This window comes from Cheilinus undulatus, linkage group 21 (genome assembly GCF_018320785.1).
Source record: "Cheilinus undulatus linkage group 21, ASM1832078v1, whole genome shotgun sequence".
NCBI classification, from domain to species: Eukaryota; Metazoa; Chordata; class Actinopteri; order Labriformes; family Labridae; genus Cheilinus; species Cheilinus undulatus.
The window spans coordinates 8,362,414-8,389,202 of record NC_054885.1 but is presented as its reverse complement, the minus strand read 5'-3'; the positions used below and the strand labels follow the sequence as shown (position 1 = coordinate 8,389,202).

At 39.4% G+C, this 26,789-nt stretch overlaps 2 protein-coding genes across 4 annotated transcripts; one reads left to right on the top strand and one right to left on the bottom strand.

Moving 5' to 3' along the window:
• Positions 1-1,112: 1,112 nt before the first annotated feature.
• si:dkey-225f5.4 lies at positions 1,113-14,824 on the bottom strand. Of its 2 annotated transcripts, XM_041817358.1 has the most exons (10): positions 14,558-14,824; positions 10,849-10,938; positions 4,535-4,631; positions 4,205-4,328; positions 3,796-3,950; positions 2,770-2,912; positions 2,514-2,691; positions 2,245-2,384; positions 1,708-1,870; positions 1,113-1,370 (listed from the first exon to the last, which is right to left on the bottom strand). In XM_041817358.1, exons 1-10 carry the CDS (start codon positions 14,617-14,619, stop codon positions 1,305-1,307), a joined length of 1,218 nt encoding a protein of 405 aa, XP_041673292.1. In that variant the 5' UTR covers positions 14,620-14,824; the 3' UTR covers positions 1,113-1,304. The 2 variants fall into 2 exon arrangements, with proteins under 2 accessions (XP_041673292.1, XP_041673293.1); XM_041817359.1 differs by lacking the exons at positions 10,849-10,938; positions 14,558-14,824 and adding an exon at positions 4,905-4,998.
• Positions 8,142-26,622, top strand: wipf2b (WAS/WASL interacting protein family, member 2b). Of its 2 annotated transcripts, none has more exons than XM_041817357.1 (8): positions 8,142-8,298; positions 10,742-10,836; positions 11,828-11,960; positions 18,019-18,144; positions 18,546-19,211; positions 19,313-19,546; positions 20,028-20,129; positions 21,811-26,622. In XM_041817357.1, the coding sequence occupies exons 2-8, from the start codon at positions 10,771-10,773 to the stop codon at positions 21,849-21,851; spliced, it is 1,368 nt and encodes a 455-aa protein (XP_041673291.1). In that variant the 5' UTR covers positions 8,142-8,298; positions 10,742-10,770; the 3' UTR covers positions 21,852-26,622. The 2 variants fall into 2 exon arrangements, with proteins under 2 accessions (XP_041673291.1, XP_041673289.1); XM_041817355.1 differs by having other exon boundaries at positions 11,828-12,125.
• The last annotated feature ends 167 nt before the right edge of the window (positions 26,623-26,789 follow it).

Sequence of the window (26,789 nt, the reverse complement as noted above, 5' to 3'; positions counted from 1 at the left end):
CCTCCATGACCGTGGGAGACACAGTCTGTTTACTGACATCTTATCTGATCACATGTATGGGTGGGTTTATGTATGTGTGGCTGGTTATGTCACAGTGTACAGAAGGAAGTGCAGCAAAGCATGGTGGGAGGCCCACACAGGGAGAAAGTCGACAGGGAGGAAAGAAGGGGTGGAAATACTGACTCCTAGTGACCAACCGGAGTACTGCAATAGTCCCACAGTGAGTCAAAGGATGCTTTTAATATAAAGATAATAGCAAAAAACTGCTCTCTGCTCATACAAGCTTAGTTTCAAAAAAGTTGGGACACTGGAAGAATGTTGCCCATTCTTGTCTGATGTATGATTCCAGCTGCTAAACAATCCTGAGTTTTCTATGTCATTTTTTACTGGTGAAAGGTCTGGACTGCAGGCAGGCCAGTTCAGCACCCGGACTCTTCTATTGTGAAGCCATGCTGTTGTGATGGATGTGGTTTAGCATCGTCTTGATGAAATAGTCAAGGCCTTCCCAGACATTGTCTGGTGGGAGCATATGTTACTCTAAAACCTCTATCTACTTTTCAGCATTGATAATGTCTTTCCAGACAAATTTTATAAAATACTGAGGAAAAAGGCCTATTATTATGCTGTATAACATAGTGGGTGGCTATGTTTGCTTTTATTTTGACATGGAGGCTTTTAATTTGAAATATTTAACTTTCCTGTTGGGTCACATGTTTTCCTGGACTTCAAGTCTTTTTTAAAACAAGAAAACAGAAAAAAAACAAAGAAATTTAACCCATGTTTTTACATTTTGTATTTTTTTGTTTTGTTTTGTTGTTGTGAAATGAAAAAAATGGAAATCAGATTTTTTTTCCTAATTCGTCCTTTTAGTTATCTTTTCAAAAACAAACAAAAGGAAAGACTTTTTCTTCAGATTTTTGTGGCTCATTTCAAGCAGGACATGAACTGCCTGAAAGAACACAGACTGTTACACATTCTTTATTTAAAATTCCTTTAATATTTCATCATTTATTTAAAAAGAAAGGGTCTTTCATTTTAATTGTTAATCTTGAATCTCAAATCAAAAAATGTATAAAATGAATAATGAACAAATAAGCTGGTTTTCTTTGTACAAAATGTTTATTTACAGTTTGATGTATTAGGCACTGACTTTTACATGGACAAAAATATTAATACACACATATAAAGGTAATTTTTAACAGGTAGACAACACCGCCAAAACATGTGAGGAGGAAGCAAAGAGGAAGAGTAAAAACAGAAAGACAAAGAGATAAAAGTATGAGGAAGGTGGAGGAGATATTTGTTCAGATGAGAGGACTGCTGCAGAGAAAAACCAGCCAGTCAGTCAGACTGAGATCACTTTTATAAGGCTGACGGACAAAAACAGACAGAGACAGAGAGAGAAGAACAGCATTAGTCAGTTTTAATAATTAAGTAACAAAGATAGAATTACAGAAAAATAAAAAAATTAAAAAAATGTATATATATGACCAATACTCAGAGAGCTTTAACGCCACAGGTCACACACTTTCACTCCACTCATTTTACATTTATACACGTGGATTAACTGATCTTTGCTGGCCAAAAAAAAAAAAAAACAGATTTCCAAAGCAGGAGGTTTCAGATTAAACATGTTAAAGCCTGGTGCCTGACCACGTTTACAAAATAAAGTAAGTTTTTGCTTCAATATTGTCATGTGTTTGTTACCTTCAGTTCAGACGTGTCCACAGGTTGTCCGTCTCTTCGTACCGACAGCAGCCGGGCTCGTCCGCTGCTCGGGTATCCCTCCTCCACCTCCAGATGACACACTAACAACGCAGACTTCAAGTAGATCAGCAGACGCTGCGTGGGGCGCCAGTCGATGGCAAAACTTAGACAGAGAAGATGGAGGAGTTAACTTCCAGATACCACAGCTCTGGATTTTTATTCTGAAATGTTTTTTGTTAAATAATGCAAGACTGAAAACAATTGTGTGGCTAATTAATGAGTAAATGATGTTTTCTTATGGCGCAGGGGGTCTTTAAGGGGAAACAACAGTTTGATTCACAGAACCGTTTAAAGCTGAGGTATTTATTTACAACCCTGTGATGTTTCTCCCTCACTATCAATGTTGCAGAGCTGTAAAGGGGGAAAAACACATCCCTTCTAATTCTGTGTATCACATAAAATCAGAGTTAATTTTAAAACTCACACAACATCTACCCATGTTATTCTGTAATCAAACCAACAGGGGAGAGGATTCACCTGGATCTCAGTCCCTGGATCTCAGACAGCAGCTCAAACTGACCCTCGTAACACTGCATCACCTCCAGCAGGGCGGCGCTCAGCTCAGAGCGTCTGCCCACAATGGAGTCCTCCTCCAGACCAGCCGTCCCCTCGTTTACCTGCACAACAAGAGACTGTCACTTTAAGACGAGTTTACCAATCAGCTAACAGCTCTTATGCATGATGAATGAGGTGTATGAGGAGCGGGGAGAATCAAACTATCCCAGGCTTCTTAACTTGTTGATTACCTGCAGTCTGAAGCGGTCGTCATGGCTCCAGGTGATTGACAGCCTCAGCGGCTCAAGCTCATTGGACGACATCCTGGAGGTTGGGCGTGGCCTGAGCTCCACACACAGCTCTGATTGGTTAAAAGACAGCAGGTTGATCTGCATGACGTCTTGTACGGCAGACATGTACGCCTGCAGCCTGACAGGTGAGGAGGAAGCTGAGTAAGTGACCAATCAGAACAAGAGAACAGGGGTCATGCAACCTGATGACACTCACTCGTCTCTGAGCTGCTGCCAGTCTATCAGCCGACCGAGCCCCGCCTCTGCCTCGGCCATCAGCTGGATCAGCTGGTGTTCACAGGACTGCAATGCATTCTTGGCCTTCTTAAGAGCCTCCACCAGCTGTTTGGTCTGCTGCTTCTGGAGAAGAGAAGGAGACAAGTGAGGAAAAATGGGAAGAGTAGGAGATGAGAGAGGAAACCAGGTGAGGACAGTAAAAATAGGCATGGAGAATACAGAGGAGTGGTGGTAAGGAAAAGAGACAAGAGAAGGAAAGAAGAAGACAGAAAACGTAAGAAGGAGAGTAAACTACAGTCATTGACAAAAGTATTGGCACTCCTGGAATTTTTCCAGAAAATACACCATTTCTCAAATTATGGCGATTACAAATGTTTTTTCTATACTCATGTTTATTTCATTTATGTGCATTGGAACAACACAAAAAAGCAGAAGAAAAAGGCATAATTTTACACAAAACTCAAAAAATTGTGTATTTTCTGGAAAAATTCCAGAGGTGCCACTACTTTCGTCCATGAATTTATAAGAATAGAGGAATGGGAGACGAGGAGAGGACACTAATGAATAGGAGAGGAATTAAAGAGAGAAGACAAACAGAAGGGAGAGGAGAAGAGAAAGGCTGAACAAACACAGAGAAGAAAGACGCAGGCAAGAGGAAAGGGGAGATACAGACAGAAGGAGAGGAAACAAAGGAGGACACCAGAAGAGGAGAATCAAAAAGGCCTAATAAGTGGTTTCAGGAAATGTTTGCTCATAAAATCAGCTGGTTTCAGGCAGATCCTAACATTACAAGCAGCAACAGTGTGCATTGCTTATCAAACTAATGTTAGTCAAGGCCAGAAAAAATTTGTGAAAAACATAAACTTTCAAGCAATATAACACATTTTTAAATCTGGTTTTGCTGTAAAGTGGAGACACTTGTTTGTGGCCAAAATTCAAGTCTAGGGGTCTGTAAAAATACTGTCAGACATCTTCACTAACGTTTGTCACTAATAAAGCTGCTTGCCTTGTTGTGCAGACGTTGAACCAGCTGTGTGAGTGTTTGCCGTCTCTCGTGTATCTGTTCGATTCTCTCCAGAGATTTGAACAGACCCTCCGTCTCCTCCACTCCAGCCCTGCTCTCCGCCTTCAGAGCCTTCCACCTGGCCCGAGCGCTGCCATCTGACACATATTCAAACATAAACAGATAGAAGTAACTGCTGCTGTAGCATGGTATGCTGCAGGAGTTTATTATGTATTTTCCAGTTTACAGAATATATTTTTTCATGTATATATACCAGAAAAATTCAACAATAATCTTAAAAAAAATGATGATATTAAAAAAGTACTGTCAACACAAAGGCAAAACTTCTCAGGAGGGTGCTACGGTGTTTGCTTAGGTGTGATGTAAATACTTTATGTGTAACTGTGTGTACCTGGGGGTGGGGGGCACGGCAGTGTCATCAGTTGCTGTGCAGACTCCTGACCCTCCAAAAGAGCCACCATTGAGTCCAGAACAAAAAGCTGGCGCCACACAACTTTCTGGACACGTCGGCTTTCCTGCAAATACAAAGACACGTTTTCCATCATAGAGTAAACCATCTAGACTCTTTTCAGATGTTTAGTTTTAACTCTTAATTCATTCATGAATACCATAGACAGATAACAAGTAACCTTCTCTTTATGCTATTTCATGTATTCATATTGATTTTGAATTCCATCATTTTGGTCCCTGCAGGATGAGAGAGAGAGGGAGGCAGACAGACCGTGAGGTAGAGATCCATCCTGGCTGCTTCAACGCAGTCCAGCTGATCCGGATCATCGCATTCATCCAGGAGAGCAGGGTCACACCGCTGCAGTACCCTGAAGACATAAGCAGGAATAGGAATAAACGATTTATAACACACAAATTAACAACAGACATCAACAACAACAGCTGTTAGCCACATCCTAGAGCTTCGGCTAGCTTACTAACAACAGTAACTGACGAAAATTCTCTTTATTTCGTCGTCTAATGAAAACTCTCCAACGATAGTGACTAGAAACACTCGTCGAAGCGTATAACACTTTCTGTGTGCGATAAATGAGTTAAAACATCTATATTTTACTCAAATATGTTAAACGTTAGAGACTTACGCTCGAACGTCAGCCATTTCTATTTTCAAATATCCGCGGTTGAACAAGCAATCTGATTGGCTGCTTGACGATGACGCAAAACGCGACAAGCCAATTACGATACGGTTGGTAAAAAAAAAAACGTTATTGTAACTGTGTTGAGTAGCTACTGAGGAGACAGTGCCATCTACCGACGTTATTTTTTACACGCATTTGAAACAAAACTATAATCTAAAAATTTACTTATAAATTTAAGAAAAATTGAACAATACTCGGAAAGTTATCAGATTTACGAGCAGGGACATTGTTAAGCCGTTTTTGGGGGGCTGAAGCCACACTTCAATGTTTCTCAGTCCCCATAACAATAATTGAGATTAAGTAAGGAATGCACCACACTAACTAACTACAGTAAATGTAGAGATAAATACCCAAATAGCCAACCATCGTTCATCAGCTTTAAAAAGCATCTCAGAGCTCAAACTAGTATTTTAACACGTCATTAGACCAGGTGGAACTTGCATAAATAACATATATATATGCTTATTATTAGTAACTTTCCTCGAACACAATAAATATTTTTATGTGGGCTATTGTATCCCATTTAATTACACAATAATCCAACAATTCACTGTTTCATTTTATTTCAACTATGGATCAGCTGAACTATGGATTTTCTTACATCCCCTGATTTGGAATTTGGCTCTTGCTAAAGTATTTTAACATAACATGGCTCTTTGGTAGAATAAGGTTGAGGACCCCTGGTATAGACCGTTTTCAGAAACAGAGAAATGTCAGTGGCAGGCAAAAATAAACTTTAGTTTGTTTTGGAAAGCATGAACATCCTGAAAGAAGAAAGAGAGAGTTTTGAAACTATATATTTTACATCTTTCCCATGAATTCACTCCAGCATACAGACCTTTGAATACCAACTCATAAACTCACTTAGGCTGTTATTAGAAAAAAGGAAGCAAGGCTCAGGAAAGGACAGTCTTCTAAGGAAAAGAGAGTGAGCCAGATCTGATAAATGCTCTACAATGAATAATAAATTAATCAATCAAGCATTTTAAGGCGTGGAGAAAAAGAAATGGTATGCGCTATATGCCAAGCATTACCTGCAACCCTTAGGGCTAAGCCCCCCGTCCTTCAATCCTAGTGACGGCCCTGTCTTTTCCTTTTATTTTTTGCCACTGCTAAGATATATCAGCAAATTGTTAGATTTATCCACCTTATTCCTAGCCCCCATGATACTTTTCATGAAATATGGGTGCGATTTCCAGTTCTTTTTTGTCTTCTCTAAGCCGAGATATGCAAATGTAAGAATTCCAGAGTATAAAGAGAAAAGGGAAAATTATTAAATAGTTGCAAAAAATGATTGGAGGTGGCCTAAGTGGGCTAGGAGTGGCAAAAAAATGACTGAAAGAGGCTGAAAAGTGCATAACAGTATCAAAAATGGTTTAAATTGGCAAAAGATGTAGCAAAAAATGGCCAAATAACATAGTGAAAAGGAGTTAAAAGAGTGGCCATATGGTCAAAAATGATGGGAAAAGCCAAAGCAACATGAGGGGTTAAAATGGGGTTAAATGGTGGCAAAAACTGGTTAAAAGTGTCTAATGGGAAAAAAATATCACAACTTGGTTAAGAGTGGCAAAAATGTGGCTAAAATAGCCAGAGTAGTGAAAGGAGTAAGAGTGGCAAAAAGGTTTGAAAATGGGTTTAAAGTGGCAAAAAGGTCCAAAAAGTATCAGAAATGGATTAAGTGAAGCTGACAGTTAAAAAAAAGTGACCGGATGAAGTATTGAAAAGGAGTTTAAAAGTGGTAAAGAGGCGCAAAATTGGATTCAAAGAGACAAAAGGCCAAGAAGTACCAAAAATGGGTAAAGAGTGGCAAGAGTGTGGCAAAAGTGGCCGGACAAAGTAGAGAAAATGAGTTCAAAAAGTGGCAAAAAGTTAAAAAATAAATAAATAAATAAATAAAATAAAAATGATCAAATAAGAAATTAGGAAGGGGGCAAATACTTTTTCATGCCACTGCAGATGCATCTTCTAGTGCAGTGTTTCTCAACCTTTTCAGCCCGTGACCCCCCCAAGAAACGGTGCCAGAGACTGGGGACCCCCACTGTACAGCCAGGAACATTCTAGAATAGTCATGTGGAGACAAGGCCGTCCATAAGGGGGGTTGGAGGGTGGGGTTTCTGGGACCCAGCCAAACTGGGGGTCCATGGAGGTCAGCGAAACCATAGTCCATTGTGAAGTTAAGCTGTGATATCCATATTTTATATTTGACCCGAATAATAACCACTCTCATTAAAGAAACATCTTTCTTTTTCATTCAGCCTTCTTTAGATGAAAAAATCCTGTGTTAAAAACATAATTAAAATGGGTTAAAATGGCTAAAAACTGGTTAATAATGGCAAAAAATTGTAAAAAGTTGGTGAAATTGGATTTTCAAAGAACATAAATGAGTTAAAAGTGGCAAAAATTAGATAAAATTTGCAAAAAAAAAATGGCTTAAAGTGGCAAATGGGATTAAAAAGTGACTGAAATGGCTTTAAATTGCAAAAAAAATGGTGGAAATTAGGTGGAATGGGATATAAACTGGCAAAACGGGTTAACTGTGATTTGAATGGGCAAAAAGGGGCAGAAAGTGGCAAAAATTATTTTAGAAGTGGCAAAAACAGTCAGAAAAAAGTGACTGAAAGGGTTTAAAATGGACTAATATGGATTTTAAGTGGCAAAAATGTGTTAAAATTGGCAAAATTGGAGTTAAAATGTGATGAGAAAGGGTTAAAATTGGTAAAATTGGTGTGAAGTGGCAAAGGTCTAATTTAAAAAAATATTCTTCGTTTTTTTCAAGGCATCTGGAGACCCCCTCTCAGTGTCTCGCGACCCCCAATGGGGTCCCGACCCCAAGGTGAGAACCCCTGTTCTAGTGTATAAGAAACAGAATGCATATATTTGTTGGTTTATTCAGCTTTAATGTTTTTTTTTTTTTTGTTTTTTTTTTTAAAGCTCTACTAGTTCTCTACGAGTTCACTGATGAATTTTAAGAAACAATTGAGGAATAAAGTAACAATTTTGCAGTTTTTTTTAACTTATAAAGCCACAAATATAGACTTTAACTAATAATGCTGCTGCCTCCACCGCAGGCTCTATTGCATGAGAAGCAGCTCTGTCTCGCAGCTGCAGCGGCTCTCTTCCTCGCGGCCGGGTGGGTCACGTGCTCCGGTGTGTTGACGATGGGAAAAATAAAAAAAAAAATCTCAGCAGATCTGCAGCAGAGGAGCTAGCAGCTAACACGGAGATAATTGTCCTCTGAAATACGCAGAGGAGAAAGCTGGATGCGGCTAGGAGCATGAAAACACCGAAAAGACGGACTGAAGTATGAGTTAACGTGCAGGGAGCCGCTAACGTTCAGGTAGGATTTATTTCACCTGTGTGAGAGTGTCGATGATGCTGCACAGACCTGCTGCTAATGCTAACACTCAGCTAGCAGGCAAGGCTAGCCACTCAGCTAACCCATAATTAAAAAAAAACTAATGTGTTTCAGTTTCATGTAATGCTTTAATAAAAATTATGCACGTGTGTTCGAAAATCTGTTCATTATTGAAACAAAGAAGTGGAGAATATATTAGCAAAGATGCTAAAGTGTTAGCTTAGCAGGCTGCAGAGATTCACAGTGAGGCCGGTGCTGATGCTGAGCTCAGTGCTAGCTAGGAGCTAGCTCGGCTAACGGACGGTGCTGAGACACTGAAATGAGATTTTCTGATTCAGCAAACACAATAATGCGTCAGCAATCACAGTTTTGCTGCTTAAGAGTCTTTAGAGCATGTTTACCAAACCAGTTAAGGTTTGATAAGTCTACGTGTGTTGTTTTTTTCTATAAACCTGATCTGATGTTTGCTAAAAAAGAGAAAGGACTGGGGGAAATTAACTGAGATTTGACGGAGCAGAAACGGGGATTAAGACAGCATCTCAAGACATATGTCTGTTTTGCCATTTTCTCAGGATAAATGACTGTTGTTTGGATTGAAAAATAAATTTAAAAAAATCCTTTAAAACACGTAAACCCGGTTTAAGCCGTCTTTGGGGTTTTATTAAGTGTTTCTGGTGTCAAAGGTAAGCAGCTTTAATGTTAAGATAAGTTTAGATAGGATGAATTTTTTGCCCTACAGAGAGAAATTTTTTCTTAAGCTCTTCACCCATGCTACAGCCACAGACAACACACAACAGCATACAGATTACACATAAAACATTGAGTATTACTAGATAATTCCCTTAAAAATCGATAGATTCGCAAAATTGCAGCTCACAGTCTGATCCATTGCCATTCCTGCCCTGTTTGGTGCTATTTAATATCTTCATAGACACAGGACTAAATAAATTGTTGAACCTGTTCAGTCTACAGCGGGGAAACCTGAACCTCTGACTGGAGAGCAGCAGCTCATACTCTAGATGTAAACCACAAGATTTACTATCCCAGTGGCCTGCCTGAGAGCAGCCTGTTTAAATAGTCTGCAGGGATGTGTGGTTTTTTAACCTTCTATTATTTTCCATGATGTCTGAATCATGGATCATCTGAATTATCTGAGGCTGAGGTTGAGAATCACAGACATCAGGTTGTTATTGACCTCAGAATCTTTTTGATAGTTTCTCAGTTCTCTAGTTGGGTGGTTTTCAAAATTTTTCTGCCCAAGGCACACCTAAGGTTAAAGCCAAACTCAAGACACACCATTACAATACAAAATAGACTTTTAAAACAATATAACAGTCAAGGTGGCCCATAAAGGGGGATAATGGGGAGAGGTTTCTGGGGCCCTGCCAACTGGGGTTGGCAGAAGTGGATGAAGGGTGGCAAACATTGTTTAAAGTGATGAAAAAACCTGGCAAAATTGGACAAATTGGCACGATAAAGTCAAAAATGGTTAACAATTGGCATAAGGGGCCAAAAAAAAATGGGTCAAAAGTGGCAACACACTCTGAAAGTGTCAAAAAGGTGGTAAAAATGGGTTACTAGTAGCCAAAAGGGTTAAATGTTGTTAAAAGGCGGTAAAATGGGTTAAGAGTGATTTTAAAAATGGGCAAAATTGGGCAAAAAAGTGGCCAAACAAAGGCAAGTGAGTGTAAATTAGCAAGGAGGTGGCAAAAATGGGTTGATAGTGTCAAATAATGATAGAATAGGATAAAAGTGGCAAAAAGGTTAAAGTTGTAAAAAGTGATGAAAAAATTGCCAAAAATGTCCAAATAGTAGCAAAAGTAGGCAAAAAGCAGCAAAAATTTAGCAAAAATTGGTTAAATGTGGCAAAAAGTTCCAAAGAAGTTGCCCAAAATGGGTTCAAAAGTATTCAAAAAAGTTGCAAAAACGCAGAAAACATGGTTTAAGTTGCAAAATGAGTGGCAAATCAGGTAGAAAAACTGGTTAACTTGGTTAAAAGTAGCATAAATCAAAAATTTTAACACCAATTTCAACTCAATAAAAGCTTGCCAAATGAAGTAACTATTAGCCAGGATGCTAGCACCAGTACACTGATATCATCAATAAATCCTGACTGGGGAGGGTCCATCCTCTGGGGGGGTTCAGGGGCCAAGCCTTGACTTGCCTCAAGGCACACTAGTGTCTGTTTTTTAAATCTCCATATTCAGCTTGAACCAGTCCATTTAAAGTGGTTTTGATGGAGACCAGATCTGAAGACTTACCATGGTATTGAACATTTTGACAGCCTTAATCTGAAGTAAATCCTCCCTGGTTTTCTTGTCGTACATGAGTGAATTCCTTAAGATTTTCTTTGTGTTGTACATAACTACAACAGATTTAAATACACCACATTTGAGTGAGGTTTGATGAGTGTGTGTGTTTTCAGGAGGATCAGGCGTGTGTGACAGCTGCAGGATGCCCATCCCTCCCCCTCCTCCCCCACCACCAGGGGGACCCCCACCTCCCCCCACCTTCAGCCAGGTAACCACTCACACAGTCATTTTCTTCATCATCATCGTCTTCCTCTGCTTCTTCCCCTCTGACTCCTCTTCCTCTTCAGTCCGGTCACATGATGGTGAAGAGCTGCAGGGAAAACAGTGTCACTTTGAGTTTGCTGATCCTCGGACTCTTCTGTGCATAAACTGTCATTGTTTCCTCTATGGAAAAATAAATGTCCTCTTGTGTATGAGCTAGAACACGAATAAACACTGATTCAGGCTTCAATTTTGGTAAACTTGATCCAAAGTTTTAATTAATTATTTTCTTGTATTATTTTCCCTACAGACACTGATCCAGCTCCACATTTTACAGAGTTTACACTTGTTTTCAAGCCTTGATAGCAGTATTTTGCATGGTGATATTGTATTATTACCAGGTGTTGATCTGTCAGTATGCATTTCTAATGGTAATGCTGAAACTCACCGTAAAGTTTTTGGTACTTTAAACAAATGTTTTCCAACTTACTAGGTAATGCAACTTATAACTTAAGGATGCCTGCTCGCTTAGGGCTTCAGTAGAAAAAGGCTAAGGCGGTTTTTTAGTTTCCTGTCCTTTGCACAGCATTCATTGGTGTTTGGCTAAGCAGCTTTGAGGATTATTTCTGCCAACTGAACAAGAGCGTAGGGAAAAATTCTGAAATTGGGCTACAAAATAAATGTAAAAAAAAAAAAATTCATGGGTATCTTTCAAACTCCTTCAATCTCACAAAAGCTTCCTTACTTGTCAAAGAAAGTTGTGTGTTTTTATGACTTACAAATGATTTGGGATGAACTACAGATTGTCAATTCTCAATTTTGTGAAAATTGCATTTGGAAAATGTTTAAATTTTAAATCATGTTATCCTACAGTTTGCAAAATCTGATTGATAATTTCACTTAATGTGGCCCCTGTAGAAACGCATTAGGTTGGACTTGTGTTACATTATCTGATGGTGTAACTCCCCCTCTGATCTCCCCCCTCACTTCCCCTCCAGGCCAACACCAGCCCCCCCAAGCTGAGCAAAGAGGAGTCTAAAGGTCGCGGCGCTCTGCTGTCCGACATCTGTAAAGGCACCCGGCTGAAGAAGGTGGCGGTGGTGAACGACCGCAGCGCTCCCATGCTCGACAGTAAGAGCCAAACACCAAAGAGCCAAACACCCGTCACTGACCACCCATACATTCGTTTATACCAATACCTACACCAGCAGCAGAGCCAGCCCAGACAGCAGGGGGCGCCGTCCGAGGAGCAGCAGAAGACTGGGGGAGATACGAGCTCTGCTCTGTCGCTAGAGAGTAAGACAAAAAAAGCTTCAATGATGTTAGAGGACGCCTGCAGGGGGCAGCAGGGTCGCAGCCAGCCGCCATATTTTTGACCACAAACCTCACATAGACCAAAACAAAGAGCTCTTTTTAAGGAATACATCTAAATTCTCCCTTTATTTGGTTCTAATCATTCAGAAACATATTTTTGACAGCTGGCAGACTCATTTTTGTTAACTGAGCTGTTTCCCAAACAAGTTTATATGCTGATACCAGCATGTTAGGACATTTTAGATTAGGATTAAACATTTTTTGTTTTTCTGTTTGGACACAAATGTAAACTTTCCCACTGAGGTGACAAGGAAGAAGAAGAACTTTAAAAACAGGGAAATATTTTAGGTTTTCTCGAGCCGACATACCACAAAAACACAACCACTGTTTTATTGTGTTTTTCTGTTTGTTTTTGTTCCACTTTTAACCGTCCCACCACATCAGTACTGTTTCTGTCACACACGTTTTGGATCTGAAAACACTGATTTAATTCTGCTTTAACTTTTCTTTCCTCCTCCGCTGAACCTGAATGAAATGGAGCTGATAATGGTTTGCATATTCACACGTCAGAGTCTAGCTATTTTTAGATAAGTCTGTAAACTCTCACACGGTGGCACAAGAGCTCCGGTGTTAGACAGAAATAATCAAAGTGTTTATTGACGGACAGGTGACGGAGCGGCTGGCTCGATCCTGCAGCAACCTGCAGAGCTCCTCCTGGACTGCTGATGATGCTGCTGCATCAGTTATTTGGTTTTTAACGTCTGCTGTCCAGTAAAATGTTGCACGAATGGAAAAAAACATACTGTAACATATGATTTAGACATAAACAGAAATGTAAGAAAACTTGAAGATGAGACTATTTCCTCTTATACGCATTACTCCATGAAAAATGAAATTATTTTATAACATCTTAATCCAGCCGGAATAACCAGGTATATGTTATCTGATGAACTCAAACCCTTTGTAGTGAACTGAAAATTGATTCAGTTTTTAAAAAGGCAAAAGTGATCTAGGCCACAACTTAAGTTTTCATTCCAAAGATAAATGTTGCTTTTTTCCTACGCAGATCTTATGTAAGCAGCTGTGACAACAATAATAGTTTTCAACCCCATTTTTAAACCTGGATTCAGCATTTTGTCAGACAAATTAATTTGAGTTACATCAAAAGTTTAAGTAACTGTTTCAGTCCTTGTAAAGTTAATTTCCAAACATGATTTCTGTCCTGTTAAAGTGTTCATCTCTAGAACTAAAGGCATGAAAAATTAAGAATTTAAGCCCAAAAACTCAACTGTAAAACAGGAGTTCGAAAACAAAAACAACCTCAAAGTCCTGCAGAGACCATCAGTAGAAACGTGGATAGCTGGTGGAAGGATACAACTCAACTGAATAAAGTCCCACTTTAAATATGCCATGTAAATGACTTGAAGATCTAGGAGGTAGGGATGTGCTGAAGGCCACTTTTACATGAAAATGATGTCCTGAAAATGGAACAATTTCTAGTTTTTAATGTAAAAACAACCCTGCATTTAGAAAACATTTGACAGCAACCACTTTGCAAATGGATTTGCAAAAACAACCTAAAATGCTGTTGTGTAGATGCCATACATGCGTGCATTTGTGCAGCACACAAAGGCTGCAGTTATTTTTGTATTTAGTAGTACTTGAGAGGTTGACGGTAAAGTTAACAGTAGTGTCCCTATTATACACTTATTTTTATAGAAAACCTTTTATTACCTGGGAAATGTGAAGTGATTTTGAAAGCAGTGCTGCAAAAACTTCAGGTTTTGTATTTTTTTAATACCACTTTATACTTGCATTTTACCATTTATGTATTAATTGAAAATGCAAATCGCAATATTGTCCAGTGAAATCACACATTATTTCCAAATTGTGCAGCACTGGCATGCATGCATGCATACGCTTTCCTCTACAGAGCACTGTAAACTCCACCACAAACAGAACCCTGGGGTCGACCACTGTTGCCATAGTCCACCTACTTGGACTTGGAGTGTAATGAGCATGTTTGAAAAGTCTGTTTTTGTCAGAAACAGTGCAGTTTTCAAAAGTTTTTCCTCCAGAACTCATTTTCATTTACCTTAAATGCCATTTTCAGCTGGAATTGTCATCATATAAAAGTGGCCTCAGACTCTCTAGTGGTATGATGGAGCTGAGCTTGCAGTATTAGGTGCAAGCATGCCAGCTTGATGTTTTTTTAACTTGCAATAAGCTGCTACGATTGTCTTCTGCAATGCTGCACTAAGATATAGCTAGTAGGCAGATTTTAAGTTCCTCTGCTCATCTGCTTTCCTTTTCAAGTTTATTTAAAAAGCAGCTGTTCATTTCTCCATTAGAGATGACCTTAACCAGGCTTTATTTGATGCAGGCTTGTATTAGAGGCATGCTTATCGGCTCACCTGCAGTGGAGGAGTGTAAAACCGGACTGGGCAGCAGACTTTCGTTGTTCCACTAACAGCATGAGCTGCACGAAACTTCTGACAGATCTGGTTTATTCTAACTCTGGTCTCATCAGTCCAACACTTTTTGTGATTTGATGCTTTTTAGACTAAATAAAAGAAAGAAAAGTTCTCTGAAAATTTTACTCCTTACATCTGCTATAATGTCAGTGATGTCTAGAGCAGGCGGACATGGAGATGAGTCCATGTTGGAATAAACCACTGCTGTCAGAGAAAGGCTCCCACACAGGTGTTTTCAATCACTCTGATTGATTAGACCTCGCTTGGATGAACAAAAACAAAAGGTCTAATCAGGATTATAAATGAACTCGCCTGTGTAAGTGAAATGAGGGTGTGCAGGATTTTTTTGTTTTTTCCCTTAATGAAGCGACTGAGGCTGTTTTTGAAACCAACCAATCCATATGACTGTCGATCACTTTGACGGTATGTAGAGTGACTGCCAGTTGGCCTTTATTTTGCAGTATGCAGATTTCCAGTCTCAAAAACACCGAAGTAAACAATAGTTCTGCTAATGGCTAACACTGCTACAGTGTAGCATCCACTAAAACGAGCTCACATGTGATTCATCTGCATTTTAATGATATTGACAGAGATAAACATTCACCTGTCAGAACTTTAAGAAGGTTAATTCATTGGCATTGAATTTGCATTAAATCTGACATTTAATACTTATGGTAATAAAGCTAATGCTATTACCAAACATACAATACATGCTATTGCTGTCCACCAGTTTGACTGCCAGCCAGTCAACACTTTGAATTGTGGGAAATGTTAGATTAGGCAGACTGGTCTGATGCATACTGAAACTTTATTCCAAATGAGTACAATATCTGGGTATTTTGACATTATCTAGATCTTGCAAATGTTTGCATTAGGGATGGGAATCAAGAACAGGTTCCAACTGGTTCAATCCATCGCCATCATTTACATTTAATCCTAACGATTCTTTTATCGATGCCTTACTTCTGCTCGCTTCATTTCTCAAAATGACATGAACAGGGTGACATGCAACATCTGTCCAACAGTGATTTCATGCAAAGGATGCAGCTTCTACACAAAAACTGTTAATTTTGTACAAGATTTCATGTTTTTTATATGTCTTGAGATCTAGAGACTATTTTTTTTTTTATTTAAGGTTTTATCTTTTAAAGAAAATCAGCATTAGTGTTGTATTCTAATTCTAGTCCAGAGATTGAAGATCCAAAGAGTATTTTGTTTTAACTGAAACATTTCCAACAAAAAGAAGATTTAAAAAAATATTTTAGCATGTTCTCCTCCCAAACACGTAATATTTAGCATTTTTAAGTTACAAAAACTGTTTTATATAACCAGTAACTGAAGTGTGCTTGTCATTGACTTTCACTGAAAGTGGCAAACGTCTTGTTCAGAGAGAAATAAACTCAGTAAATGTGAGTTGTTAACAGTGAAAGCCTGTATAGTCTACTTAGGGCTGGGCGATATGGTTTAATAATTGAATCTCAGATATTTTCACACCAAACTAGATTTATGATTTTAATCGTTTCTTTTGTTTGTCAAATGAAAAGGCAACACTTGTCTTTAAAAGTCCACTATGGATGGTTATTTACATTAACACTCAGGCTTTGAAAATTTTAATCTCTTTAAGAAACAAACTGAAAGTAATGCTAATGTCTCTCCATGATCTATACAGGTATACGAGACCATCTGAGGAATACTGATCATTTCTGTATTTGTATTTGATTGCTTGTCATCTCTGCCTTAGAACCAGTGTCAGATAAAAATGTTAGCAAGCAGACCAAAACTACTTTAATTTCAAATTCTACTAAAGGGTTCAGAGTGAATATGATCATTAAAACTGAGCGTGATGTTTTTCTTTGTTAGAGAACAGTGTTACACATGAGCAGTATGCAAGGAAAAACAAGTATCATTTTCTTTACATGGTTGCCAGAATAAACATGAAATTAAAGCTTCTTACAGTAGCTTTTACTTTTGGTATTACTGCCATAAAGCATAAAAATGCATAAAGCATTTTTACAAAATAAGATATAGACTAAACTGACAAACCCAAAGAAAAAAAGAATTAAAACAAAACTGAAAATTAAAACAAAAAGTAAAAACAAAATAAAACCTAAGGAAAAATCCAACAGTATTATAACCTTGGAGGGAATCTATAAGGGAAATTATATAGAATTGAATCGATAAAAATAATCCACAATAGAGCTGGGAAATTAATCACAAATTAGATTAAATTGCAATAAAGCCTGCTGCAATTTTCGAATTGCAGAAGCTGCAATATTTCTTTAACTTGAGATGTGTCAAAATACTGGTTTAATAAATCAATGTTTTGCAACGGCAGAGGTTTTATGCACATTATGCAAACATTCAAGTGTAAGTTTTTTTAAAATGGTTTACAAAAATCCTCCTATTTGTGTTTAGAGTATGTTTTTCTCTATAAAAATGATAATGCTCTTATAATGCTCAGCCACCTCTTTTATAACTTAAAGCTTGTTGCACCCCCATATTCAGATTTATGCTACTGTGGATAGATTGCTTTGAAAATAATATCATTGTTTTCAATAGACATGGTCTTATTTATGGAAATATTTGTTGCTTAAATTTGTTGAAAAAGACATAAGATTAACCCAAGAATAATAGCATATTAAATCGCAATTGCAATATTTGGGGAAAAAATCGCAGTTAGATTATTTTTGCAAATCATTTAGCCCTAATCCATAATAGCATCGATATCAATAAAGTCTTATCTAATCCCATCCCTAATTTGCATTCTTAATACTACGTTTTGGCCAAATTGGTGCACACTGATATCATCAGAGGTGCTTTTGAATACAGCCTCAGTGTTCAGACACAGCGTGAAGTGAATTATGATTCCTCTACCCAATTATTTAGCTATAAAAAACTATTTTACTAACTTTAGATTCACAAATAAAACAGCACAGCTGTTCATTATATTTGTGCAAATGATGTCAAGTTGATAATTCACTTCACTTCCAGTCAGAACCCTTTTAAATCATGTGTAATGTATTAATTGTGAAATGTGCAAACTGCTAGATGTAGTCATGATGTAGCCTCATAGTCGTGTGATGCCATAGAATTTGATTTAATGTTTTTCGACTGTTTGTTTGTCACTCATGTTGTGCTGTCGGTGAAGTCATCGGAGCTGCGTGGGAGCGTAAACACTTCATTTAATTTTACTGTTCACATCACGTCACTTCACGTCACTTCATCTCACTTCAGTGTTTGACTTAGCTACCTGACCTCGCCTGCATCCCTCCTCACCTCCACACATTCATTCATACAGTCTGTGATGTCATCGTAGTGTCACTGTAGAGTCAACGTAGTGTAGTGATATACACTCAGGAGGACGAGCTCTCATTCACCTGTCCCATGGTTGTGGTTCTCAGAGCCCAAAGGAGGCGGAGCAGCAACAGGGGGAGCCAATGGAAGCACAGCTGGAAGTCCATCGGGTTCTGCTCCACCAATAGGAGGGCTGTTTACGGGCGGAGTCCCCAAACTCAGACCAGTCGGAGGTGAGTCACACACTGATTGGATTTGCCATTTAAGATTCCTTTGTTTTAATTCATGAATTTTAATCTCGGTAAATACTACTTTTTATGTGATAAAGTGTTACGAAGTATAACTGGGATGTTCCTATAACATATTTTTATAGCTGTAATGTCCTGAAGATGCGTTGTAGTTAGAAACATGATAAAAAAAACTACCTGTAGCCATGGAAAAAGGATGCTTTTGTCTGTCTTTGTCTTTATTTTATACACCTGGATGTTAAAAATTTCAAAGAGGGGAGGAGTTTTGGGACAGATATCATAGGAATGATTGGACTTCTGGTTGCCTTAGTAACCATATAAAAGTGTAAACAAGACGTAAGCATGTCAGATATCAGCTGTTTAATGTCCTCCATGTTTTCCCACAGACGGTTCATCTGGACGTTCCCCGTCCACTCGAGCTGCCGCACCGCGCCCACCCAGCCATCGCCATGACGACACAGACAGCCCCTCCCCTCAGGCGTTATCGCCGATGGAAACAAGTCGTACCCAGCGACCCTCTCTGCCCAACCTCTCCTCTTCTCCTGCACCTTCCTCCCCTTCCTCTGCAGCCTCCTCCCCCTCCACCAGCATGAAGCATTCCTCCTCTGCCCCGCCTCCCCCTCCTCCCGTCTGTCGTCGCGGCAACGCCCCCTCTCCTCCATCATCCTCCACTGCCTACAACAGAGAGAAGCCCCTCCCCCCAACCCCTAACAACACTCCTCCGCTCCCCTCCAAACCTCCCCCCTCACCTGGGAACACCAGACGGCCTCCAACCTCAGGAGGAAACCCCGCTGCCTCTTCTACTTCCTCCACTCTAGCTCCGCCCCCTCCTCCTTATCGAATCTCTAACGGTCCCACAGGTGGGGAGGCGGCGCCAGAGCTGCCACAGCGTCACAACTCCCTTAGCAACAAGAGGACCGCCCCCTCACCTGGAGGCCACACACCTACAAGAGGCCCTGCCCCGCCACCTCCTCCTGCCTCTCCTACTCCTTCTCAGCAGGGCGCCAACAGACCGCCACCTCCAGTCAGGGATGCTTCAGGTAGAGGAGCAGGTGAGGCCTCATTAGTGAATTTTAAAACTCCCGATCAGCCGTATTGATGACTTCACTTTTTCTATCACTTTATTGACGACTTCATTGATCTCTGTCCTCAGCTCCTCCTGTCCCCACTCAGCCCTCTTCATCTTCAAGGGCCGGTGGCAGAGAAGCCCCGCTCCCCCCTCCCTACAGGACACACGGTAGCCCCTCCCTCTCCTCTGACCCCCCTGTTAGAGGAAAGCCTCCTCCCCCACCAACCCGCACCCCAGCTGCTCCTCCCCCGCCTCCCCCACCTCTCCGCAATGGACATTCCTCCTCCACCACCTCCTCCATCCCTCGTTCATTTGTGGGTGAGTCTCGTCTTTGACCCAGAGCGGCGCCGGTCTCACATGCTCACAGTAGTTACTCAGAGTAATCAAAGTTTAACAAATCTGTTCTCACAATATTAAGATTTAGTCCTTTGTATTGAGAAATTTAATGAAACAAATATTAAAAATATAAATATATGACCTATTCTGCTGCCAGTCAGCAGGAGGAGCTACCAGTGTTTTGCTTCACTTTTAGCAGGCCACCATAAGGTCCATCTTTGTACACAGTGTGCAAGAAAAAAATTAACTAATCATAGGCATTAAAAGAGAATAAGAATTTAGGTAGATCTTTAAAGGACTACATGGTTTCCTCCACAGTTTCACTCTCTTCTTTCATCAGTCTCTCCTCTTTTCCTCTTATTTCTCCTTTCTCTGTTCTCCTCGGTCATATCAGTGCTGTTTTATATTTAGTAGAAAAAGAGGAATAATAAAGAACTGATGTATCGTTTTTGCTTCTTTTTAGATGATTTTGAGTCCAAGTATTCATTTCATCCTCTGGATGACTTCCCTCCTCCTGACGAGTACCGACACTTCACCAAGATCTACCCGAGCAAGGCTAACAGAGGTACGCACAGTTGCCAGTACCACACCACAGTTTACTATTATTATCCTGTATCAATGATTAAATAAAGAAGCAATACTGGCTAATGTCTGTCTGGGTCTACATAATAGAAGTTGTCAAACAATAGCAGCTTGATCCAGATTCTCTGAATAAATCTGTGTAATGTATAGTTTGACTTTATACACTGGCCCAAGAGGAAGCAGACTAAAAGGAAGCCGGTCCGTAGGGGGGAGCTTCAAATGTTTTAGCTTCACTTTTGGAAACCTATCATGAATACAGTGGCAGACTTGAGATGTTTGAGGAGCAAGGGTGGAAAAAAAAGATAAATAGGACAGCTCCTGTTCCTGGGGAACCAGAGCACAAAAATGTCAAACATTTCTACACTGAGGGAAGTTAAGAGGGCTCTTTGTCAAATTAAAGGGCACTTAAAAGGCACTTTGTCAATTTTTGTTCACTTAAAAGGAACATAAGAAGGTTTTTTGTCAAATTTTATTCACCTAGTGGGGACTAAAAGGGCCCCTTGGTAAATGTCCATCCAAAAGGCACTATGTCAAATTTTGTCCACTTAAAGGGCACTTGAAAGGGCTTTTTGTCAAAATTTGTCCTCTAAGAGGGCACTAGGTCAAATTTCATCCTCTAAGAAGGCATTTAAGAGGGCTCTTTGTCCAATTTCATCTACCTGTAAGACACTAAAGAGACAATTTTTCAAATTTTGTCCACTTAGTGGGCACTTTAGAGGCAATAGGTCAAATTGTTAAAAAATTAAAAGGAACTTAAGAGTGCTCTTTGTCGATTTTTGTCTACTTAGAGAATTTAAAATTGCTCTTTGTCAAGTTGTATCCACTCAGAGGGCACTTAGACAAAATCCATCCAATTAAATGGCACCTAAGAGGGCTTTTTGTCAAATTGTGTCTCGTTGGAGTGTACTTGGACAAATCTACTCAGAGGATGCTAAAGAGGCATTTTGTCAAATTTTGTCCTCTAAGTGGGCTCTGAAAAGGGCACTAAGTCAAACTGTGTCCTCTCAGAGGGCATTTGAGAGGGCCCTTTGTACAAATTGATCCACTAAACAGGGCACCAAAGAGACAGTTTTTCAAATTTTGTCCACTTAGAGGGCACTTAAGAGGCAATATGTCAAATTGTATTAATTTAAAGGAACTTCTTAGTGCTCTTTGTCGATTTTTGTCCACTTGGAGCACTCTTAAAATTGCTCTTTGTTAAACGTAGTCCTCTTAGAAAGCACTTAGACAAAATTTGTCCACCTAAATGGCACCTACAAGGGCTTTTTGTCAAATTGTCTCTCCTCAGAGTGCACTTGGACAAATTTTGCCCACTCAGGGGGTGCTAAAGAGGCACTTTCTGTCCAAGTGCCCTCTGAGTGAACAAAAATTAACATTTCGTCCACTCAGAGGTCAGCTGGACACATTTTGTCAACTTAGAGGAGACTGCAGAGGCAGTTTGTAAAATATGTCCACTTAGAGGGAACTACAGAGGGCCTTTTATCATGTTTGTCTACCTATAGGCACATCAGAGGGGTACTGTGGTAATTTTCAGCAGTCATTTTTCAAACATTAGGGCACAAAGGAGGAGGCGATTACCACCCCACCCCTCCACCAGTGAAGTAATACGATATTCATACCTAAATGTGGAGAATTGAGCTTTCTGTGCTGTTTGTTTGTTGCAGTGATGAGAGGAGCTCCTCCACTGCCACCTGTCGGCAGGTGAACAATGACACGGACGTCACAGCTGGACCACAAACTCCCATTAACTACCCTCCATCCTGTTTGACTACATGACGTCCAGCTTCATTATCATCGTCGCCTACATCACCGCCTCATCAGAGATTGTGACTGACTGGCTGAGGAGAGCACTGATCTGATTGGCTGACGCAGCAGGACCGCATTAGACCGCTCAGGACGTCTAGCAGAGTGGTCAGAGTGATGATGATGATGGGCTTCCTGTTCTGCAAGGTTATTCTAGCTTCTTTTCTCAACAAAAACTCCCTGCAGGTTTTTTTTTCTTTGCACTTGCACTTTTTGTTTGAAACTAGCTGCTCCACCTGTCTGGAGAAGGGCAGTACATGGAGCTGAAGGCTGCAGCAGGGGTCCGCAGACTCTGGATATTAACTAAACAAAATAAAACACTAAATGTGTTGCGAAGCAAAATCTGGATTATGAACATGAACAGTTCAACATTTCAAGAAAATATGCTTGTCATACTTAGTTTCTCTGAGAGTTTCAGAGGAGTTAATGTAACATTTTTGTCTTATCAAGCTCAGTTCAATGAATTGTGTGAGTGTTCGTCTCCTCTCTGTAAATCAGGAGCTGCATTTGTTGGCTTAAACCCCTTTTATAGCATTAGAAGTAAGTTAAACTAAACCTCTCCTAAAAACGAACACAAGGTCATAAATTAGCATGATAAGAACTAACGTTATGACAGAAATCATGTTTAAGAAAACTTCTTTTAACAAGCTTCGGTTGTCTGGTTTGACCCAATCCTGCTTCTGAAGGACTGCAGCCAGCCAGTAGGGGGCGCGTCAGATGTTTGAGCTTCACTTTTTAGGGTTGGCTCAACCTGGACATAAGTTGAATCAGCAAAATGTTGAACTCGTTCTCGTTATGGATGTTCTAAGTCACAAGACAACATCCTCCTCATCTCAGCTCCTTTAGGAGGCTGGATTTGGATCTAGAAGGTTCTCGAAAAGTACTCCGAGACCATTTCACTCCGAAGGATTAACCGTTTACAGACTGACAGGACGGCATGTGTAACATCTTTAAATACTCAGCTCACCTGCATCATGTCAGCTCTTTGACATGCTTTATTTTGGCGGGACGTGACCTGATGTGATCTCCCACAGAGACCTGGATACGTTTCTGAGGAGGTTGAGTTTATATAAGTGCCAACATGGACAGAATAAAGTTACCTGACCCCCTCAGACTCCTTCCCTGCTGCAGTTAGCCCGGCAGGGCGCATCATGTTGCTCTATCGTGAGGGGATGGAAGGACAGACAATCACAGTCACACAGGAAGTCTTCCACCTGCAGCATTTTACATCCTTCTATCATCCCTATGTCCTCCCATCCTCACTTCCTTCCCTCTCTCCTAGATATTTTTTTGCCCTCTTCATCACCTTCTGTTCTCCCTTCATCCCTCTATTTCCTTCTTTTATGGCCCATCTTTCCCCTCCTACCAACGTCGTTCCTTCTCCCTCTAGCTGTCACTTCCACCCTTAACCGGGAACACCTTGAGACCCTCTAAAAGGAGCTGGAAAATGTTGCTTATTTTCCTCCATCATTCTGTCTGTCCTTCCCTTCTTTTTCAATACATCCTTCGTTCCTTTTTATCCTTCTCTTCCTCTTAAGAACATTTTAAAATGTTCTTTTCAAGTCGTCTTTCTCTGAGCGTTTTGCATTTGTCACTATGATAAAGGCGCCTATTTTGTTTTAAATGCAGTGTTAAAAATTACCCATAATTCAAAGTGTTTCATGTGATGACAGAATGAGAGCATGGCAATCAGGTGGAGACAACATAGCAGAGCTGAAGTAGGCATTTCTGGTGCAGCTTTATCAGCTTTCAAAGTGCATGGAAGATGAATAAAGCCTCGAAGAAAATGGAAATCTCCAGAAATGCTTGAAGTTTAGAGCCATGGTTCTCAGCTGGTGGGTCAGGACCCAAAAGTGGGTCACAGAGCTGTTTTCAGTGGGTCACAGATCTGTACCTGGAAAAATATATATCCCAAGAAGTCTTTGTTTTATTAGTCTTTGTTTTATTACATCTTCTGTTCCATTTTAAGTCCAAATTGTCCCATTTTTCATTAAAAATATTTGGTTATAATGGAAAAACATAGGAAATGTGGGTCACAATTTCATATTGAGGAAGTGGTGGTAGGTCCTGACACTAAACCAGTCGAGATCCACTGGTCAGAGAACTTTTGTAGACCAACAGGTTTCAGCTTGTTGCCTTCATCGGGATCATCCAGACCCATGACCCTGATGAAGGCTGAAACCATCAGTCTGATGAAATTTTTCTCTAAACTACAAGTCTTGCTGGAGATTTCTGTTTCCTCCAGGTGGAGACATGAAAAATACACTGACAAGGTTGCGGTATTTGAGAATAAAAATCATTATCATGAGGGAAAAAAAGTCAATCATATTTTTTGTGATAAAATCTCAAAAATATTAAACATAATGACCTTCAAATTTAGAGATTTAAGTGAAAACTCATAATTGAAATGTGTGATGGATTTCTAAATGTGAATTTAATTTGTTAGTCATAAATATTACTGCTGTATCATTTGTACTTGTGGGGTTAGTGTTGCAACTTTATCATTAGACGTAGAAGAAGTACAAGACTATTGTACTCAAGTAAAAGTACAGTGACTCTGGTTAGAATTTACCTAAGTAAAAGTACTGGTCTGTAAATCTCAAGTAAAAGTATTTAATTTAAAGTTTACTTCAAGTACTAAGAAGCTATTGTGGAGTTATAGAGGAAAATTGTGTTTTTTCTTTTGGGATAGAACAACAAGAGAATAGACCAAAATTGACTAAATTAATTGAACTCATAGACTTAAACTACACTTTAAAGTATTAAATGTTTTACAGTATGACAGAGCTGAATGACCCCTAAAAGTCAGTGGCAAGGCTGGTCTCCTCTAGCAAAAACAACACAGAGTCAACCTCATAGCAAAGCAATTCATATCAACGCCCTGTGCATCCTAGAGCATAAACTCTAATTCAGTGGATAGCTTCATTCATGGTACAAATGTGTTGAACAACAAAAACAACAATGACAAATATGAAATATGACATAAAGAACCCCAGCAGGGATCACTGTACAACATCTAAACACAACTAAACACATGTAAACACTCTGCCCAAAGGCATGATGGGAAACTCCGCCCACACATCCACACAGATTTTAAATTACAGTGGACAGAGCTAAGACTCTACAGATTTGAACTAACACTGGTAGAGCAAAACTGTCCAGTAACTTCCAAAACTGAGGACCATTTTACTCTAAATGGTTTTAAAGTTACACTTTGGGAGTTAAAATCAACTCTTAAATTTATAAGCATGAGATATTAATTGTCCATATTTTGTTGTGTACTACAGCTGTTTTGGAATGTGAGGTGGAGGGAGTACAGAAGCATTGTACTTAAGTAAAAGTATTGTTACTCTGGATAAAAATGGCTTAAAAAGAAGTAAAAGTCTCCCCAAAATACTCAATTTTAGTCATCTAAGTAAAAGTAATTAGTTACTTTCTATCCCACTTTATTTCTGTGATAACTTTGATTCAGTAATCTAAACCACAACTTAAGCTTTCGTAATTCTTGAAATGAGTATTTACAATAAATTAAGACATCATCTGCATAAAAGGATAACTTTCCATTAAATAATGGTTTTATGTCATATTAGAATGATTTGTACCCTGAAGATTTGATTGTGTATTATTGATTTGGTCAGAAAACTGAAGCTTTTCTCATAATGTATTTTTTTTATTCTCAAATTACAACTTTAAATTTAGAAAAAATCCTAAAACATTGGCTTCATAGTCTGCTAATGTTGCACTTATCTCATTTTCAGTACTTAAACTTTGCTATGTCATTGTCTCTAGACAGCTTAATGAACCCAGATGGATGAAATTAATGGGTTAATTTCCTTTCTCAGTGCCACATGTTGACATTCCTTTAGTTCTACTGCTGTGGTTGAAATTTAAGTTTATTTCTATGTGTTTGGATCATGTGGGTGAGCTTGTTTCTGTTGTCACGTATTATGGACTGAAAAAAATCTGCAGGTTAAACTAATGAGGTTTATATGAAAGTTTAGGTTTGATTTTATCGATTAAGTATTTAATGATGTGTGAAGAGCTTCAGTCGCAGTTAAACATGATTCACCTCAAACTTATAACAATGAAACTCCATTCACCTCTTTTTAGAGTCAGTCACATTACTGCTAACAGTAACCTGATATTGTAAATCACTTTTTTGAGGTGTCATTACACATACAGGAGAGTTTTTCTAATATTCTTTGGACATTTTTGTCACCTTATTGCAGAATTCAAATTTACCTGTTTGCTCTTGGCTGTTTGGTGAAATCCTTCATTCTAAAATTTGCTAATTCAAACATTTTTTTAAACTTGGGAGAAATATCTTTTATTGGTTGATGATCAAAGCCCGATTAAGGGTTGCACACATGCAGTAGAGATGTTGGGGCATCGTTAACTGCGACAGGAAGTCCATCCCCCTACCCCCTCCTCCTGTTTGCCTTACAAACTGTTTGCTGTAAAACTTCAGTCATAAACTGTAAAAAGCTAATATGTTAATACTGTTTAAAGTGACTTATTAGGAGGACAGACAGTCGTTCTAACCGTAGTAATAACCGTAGCTTTAGACTCAAACTGGGACTGATGGTTTCATAGAGTCCCGGTTTAACAGCATGCTCTCTCTAACTGGTCTCTGTACTCTAACCGCAGCAGTCTGAAATAAACTCTCAAACATTTCTCTGTTCCTCTCACTATGTTTTTTATTTCTGCCTCAGGTCCAGCAGCAGACAAGTCAGTGCACAATTTAACCCTCTGACCTGCGTATGCTATTTCTTAACCATTCTGTCTTGCCTAGACTTTTTTGTCTTCAAAGCTTTAAAACTGTGGTGCACAGTCAAGCCCT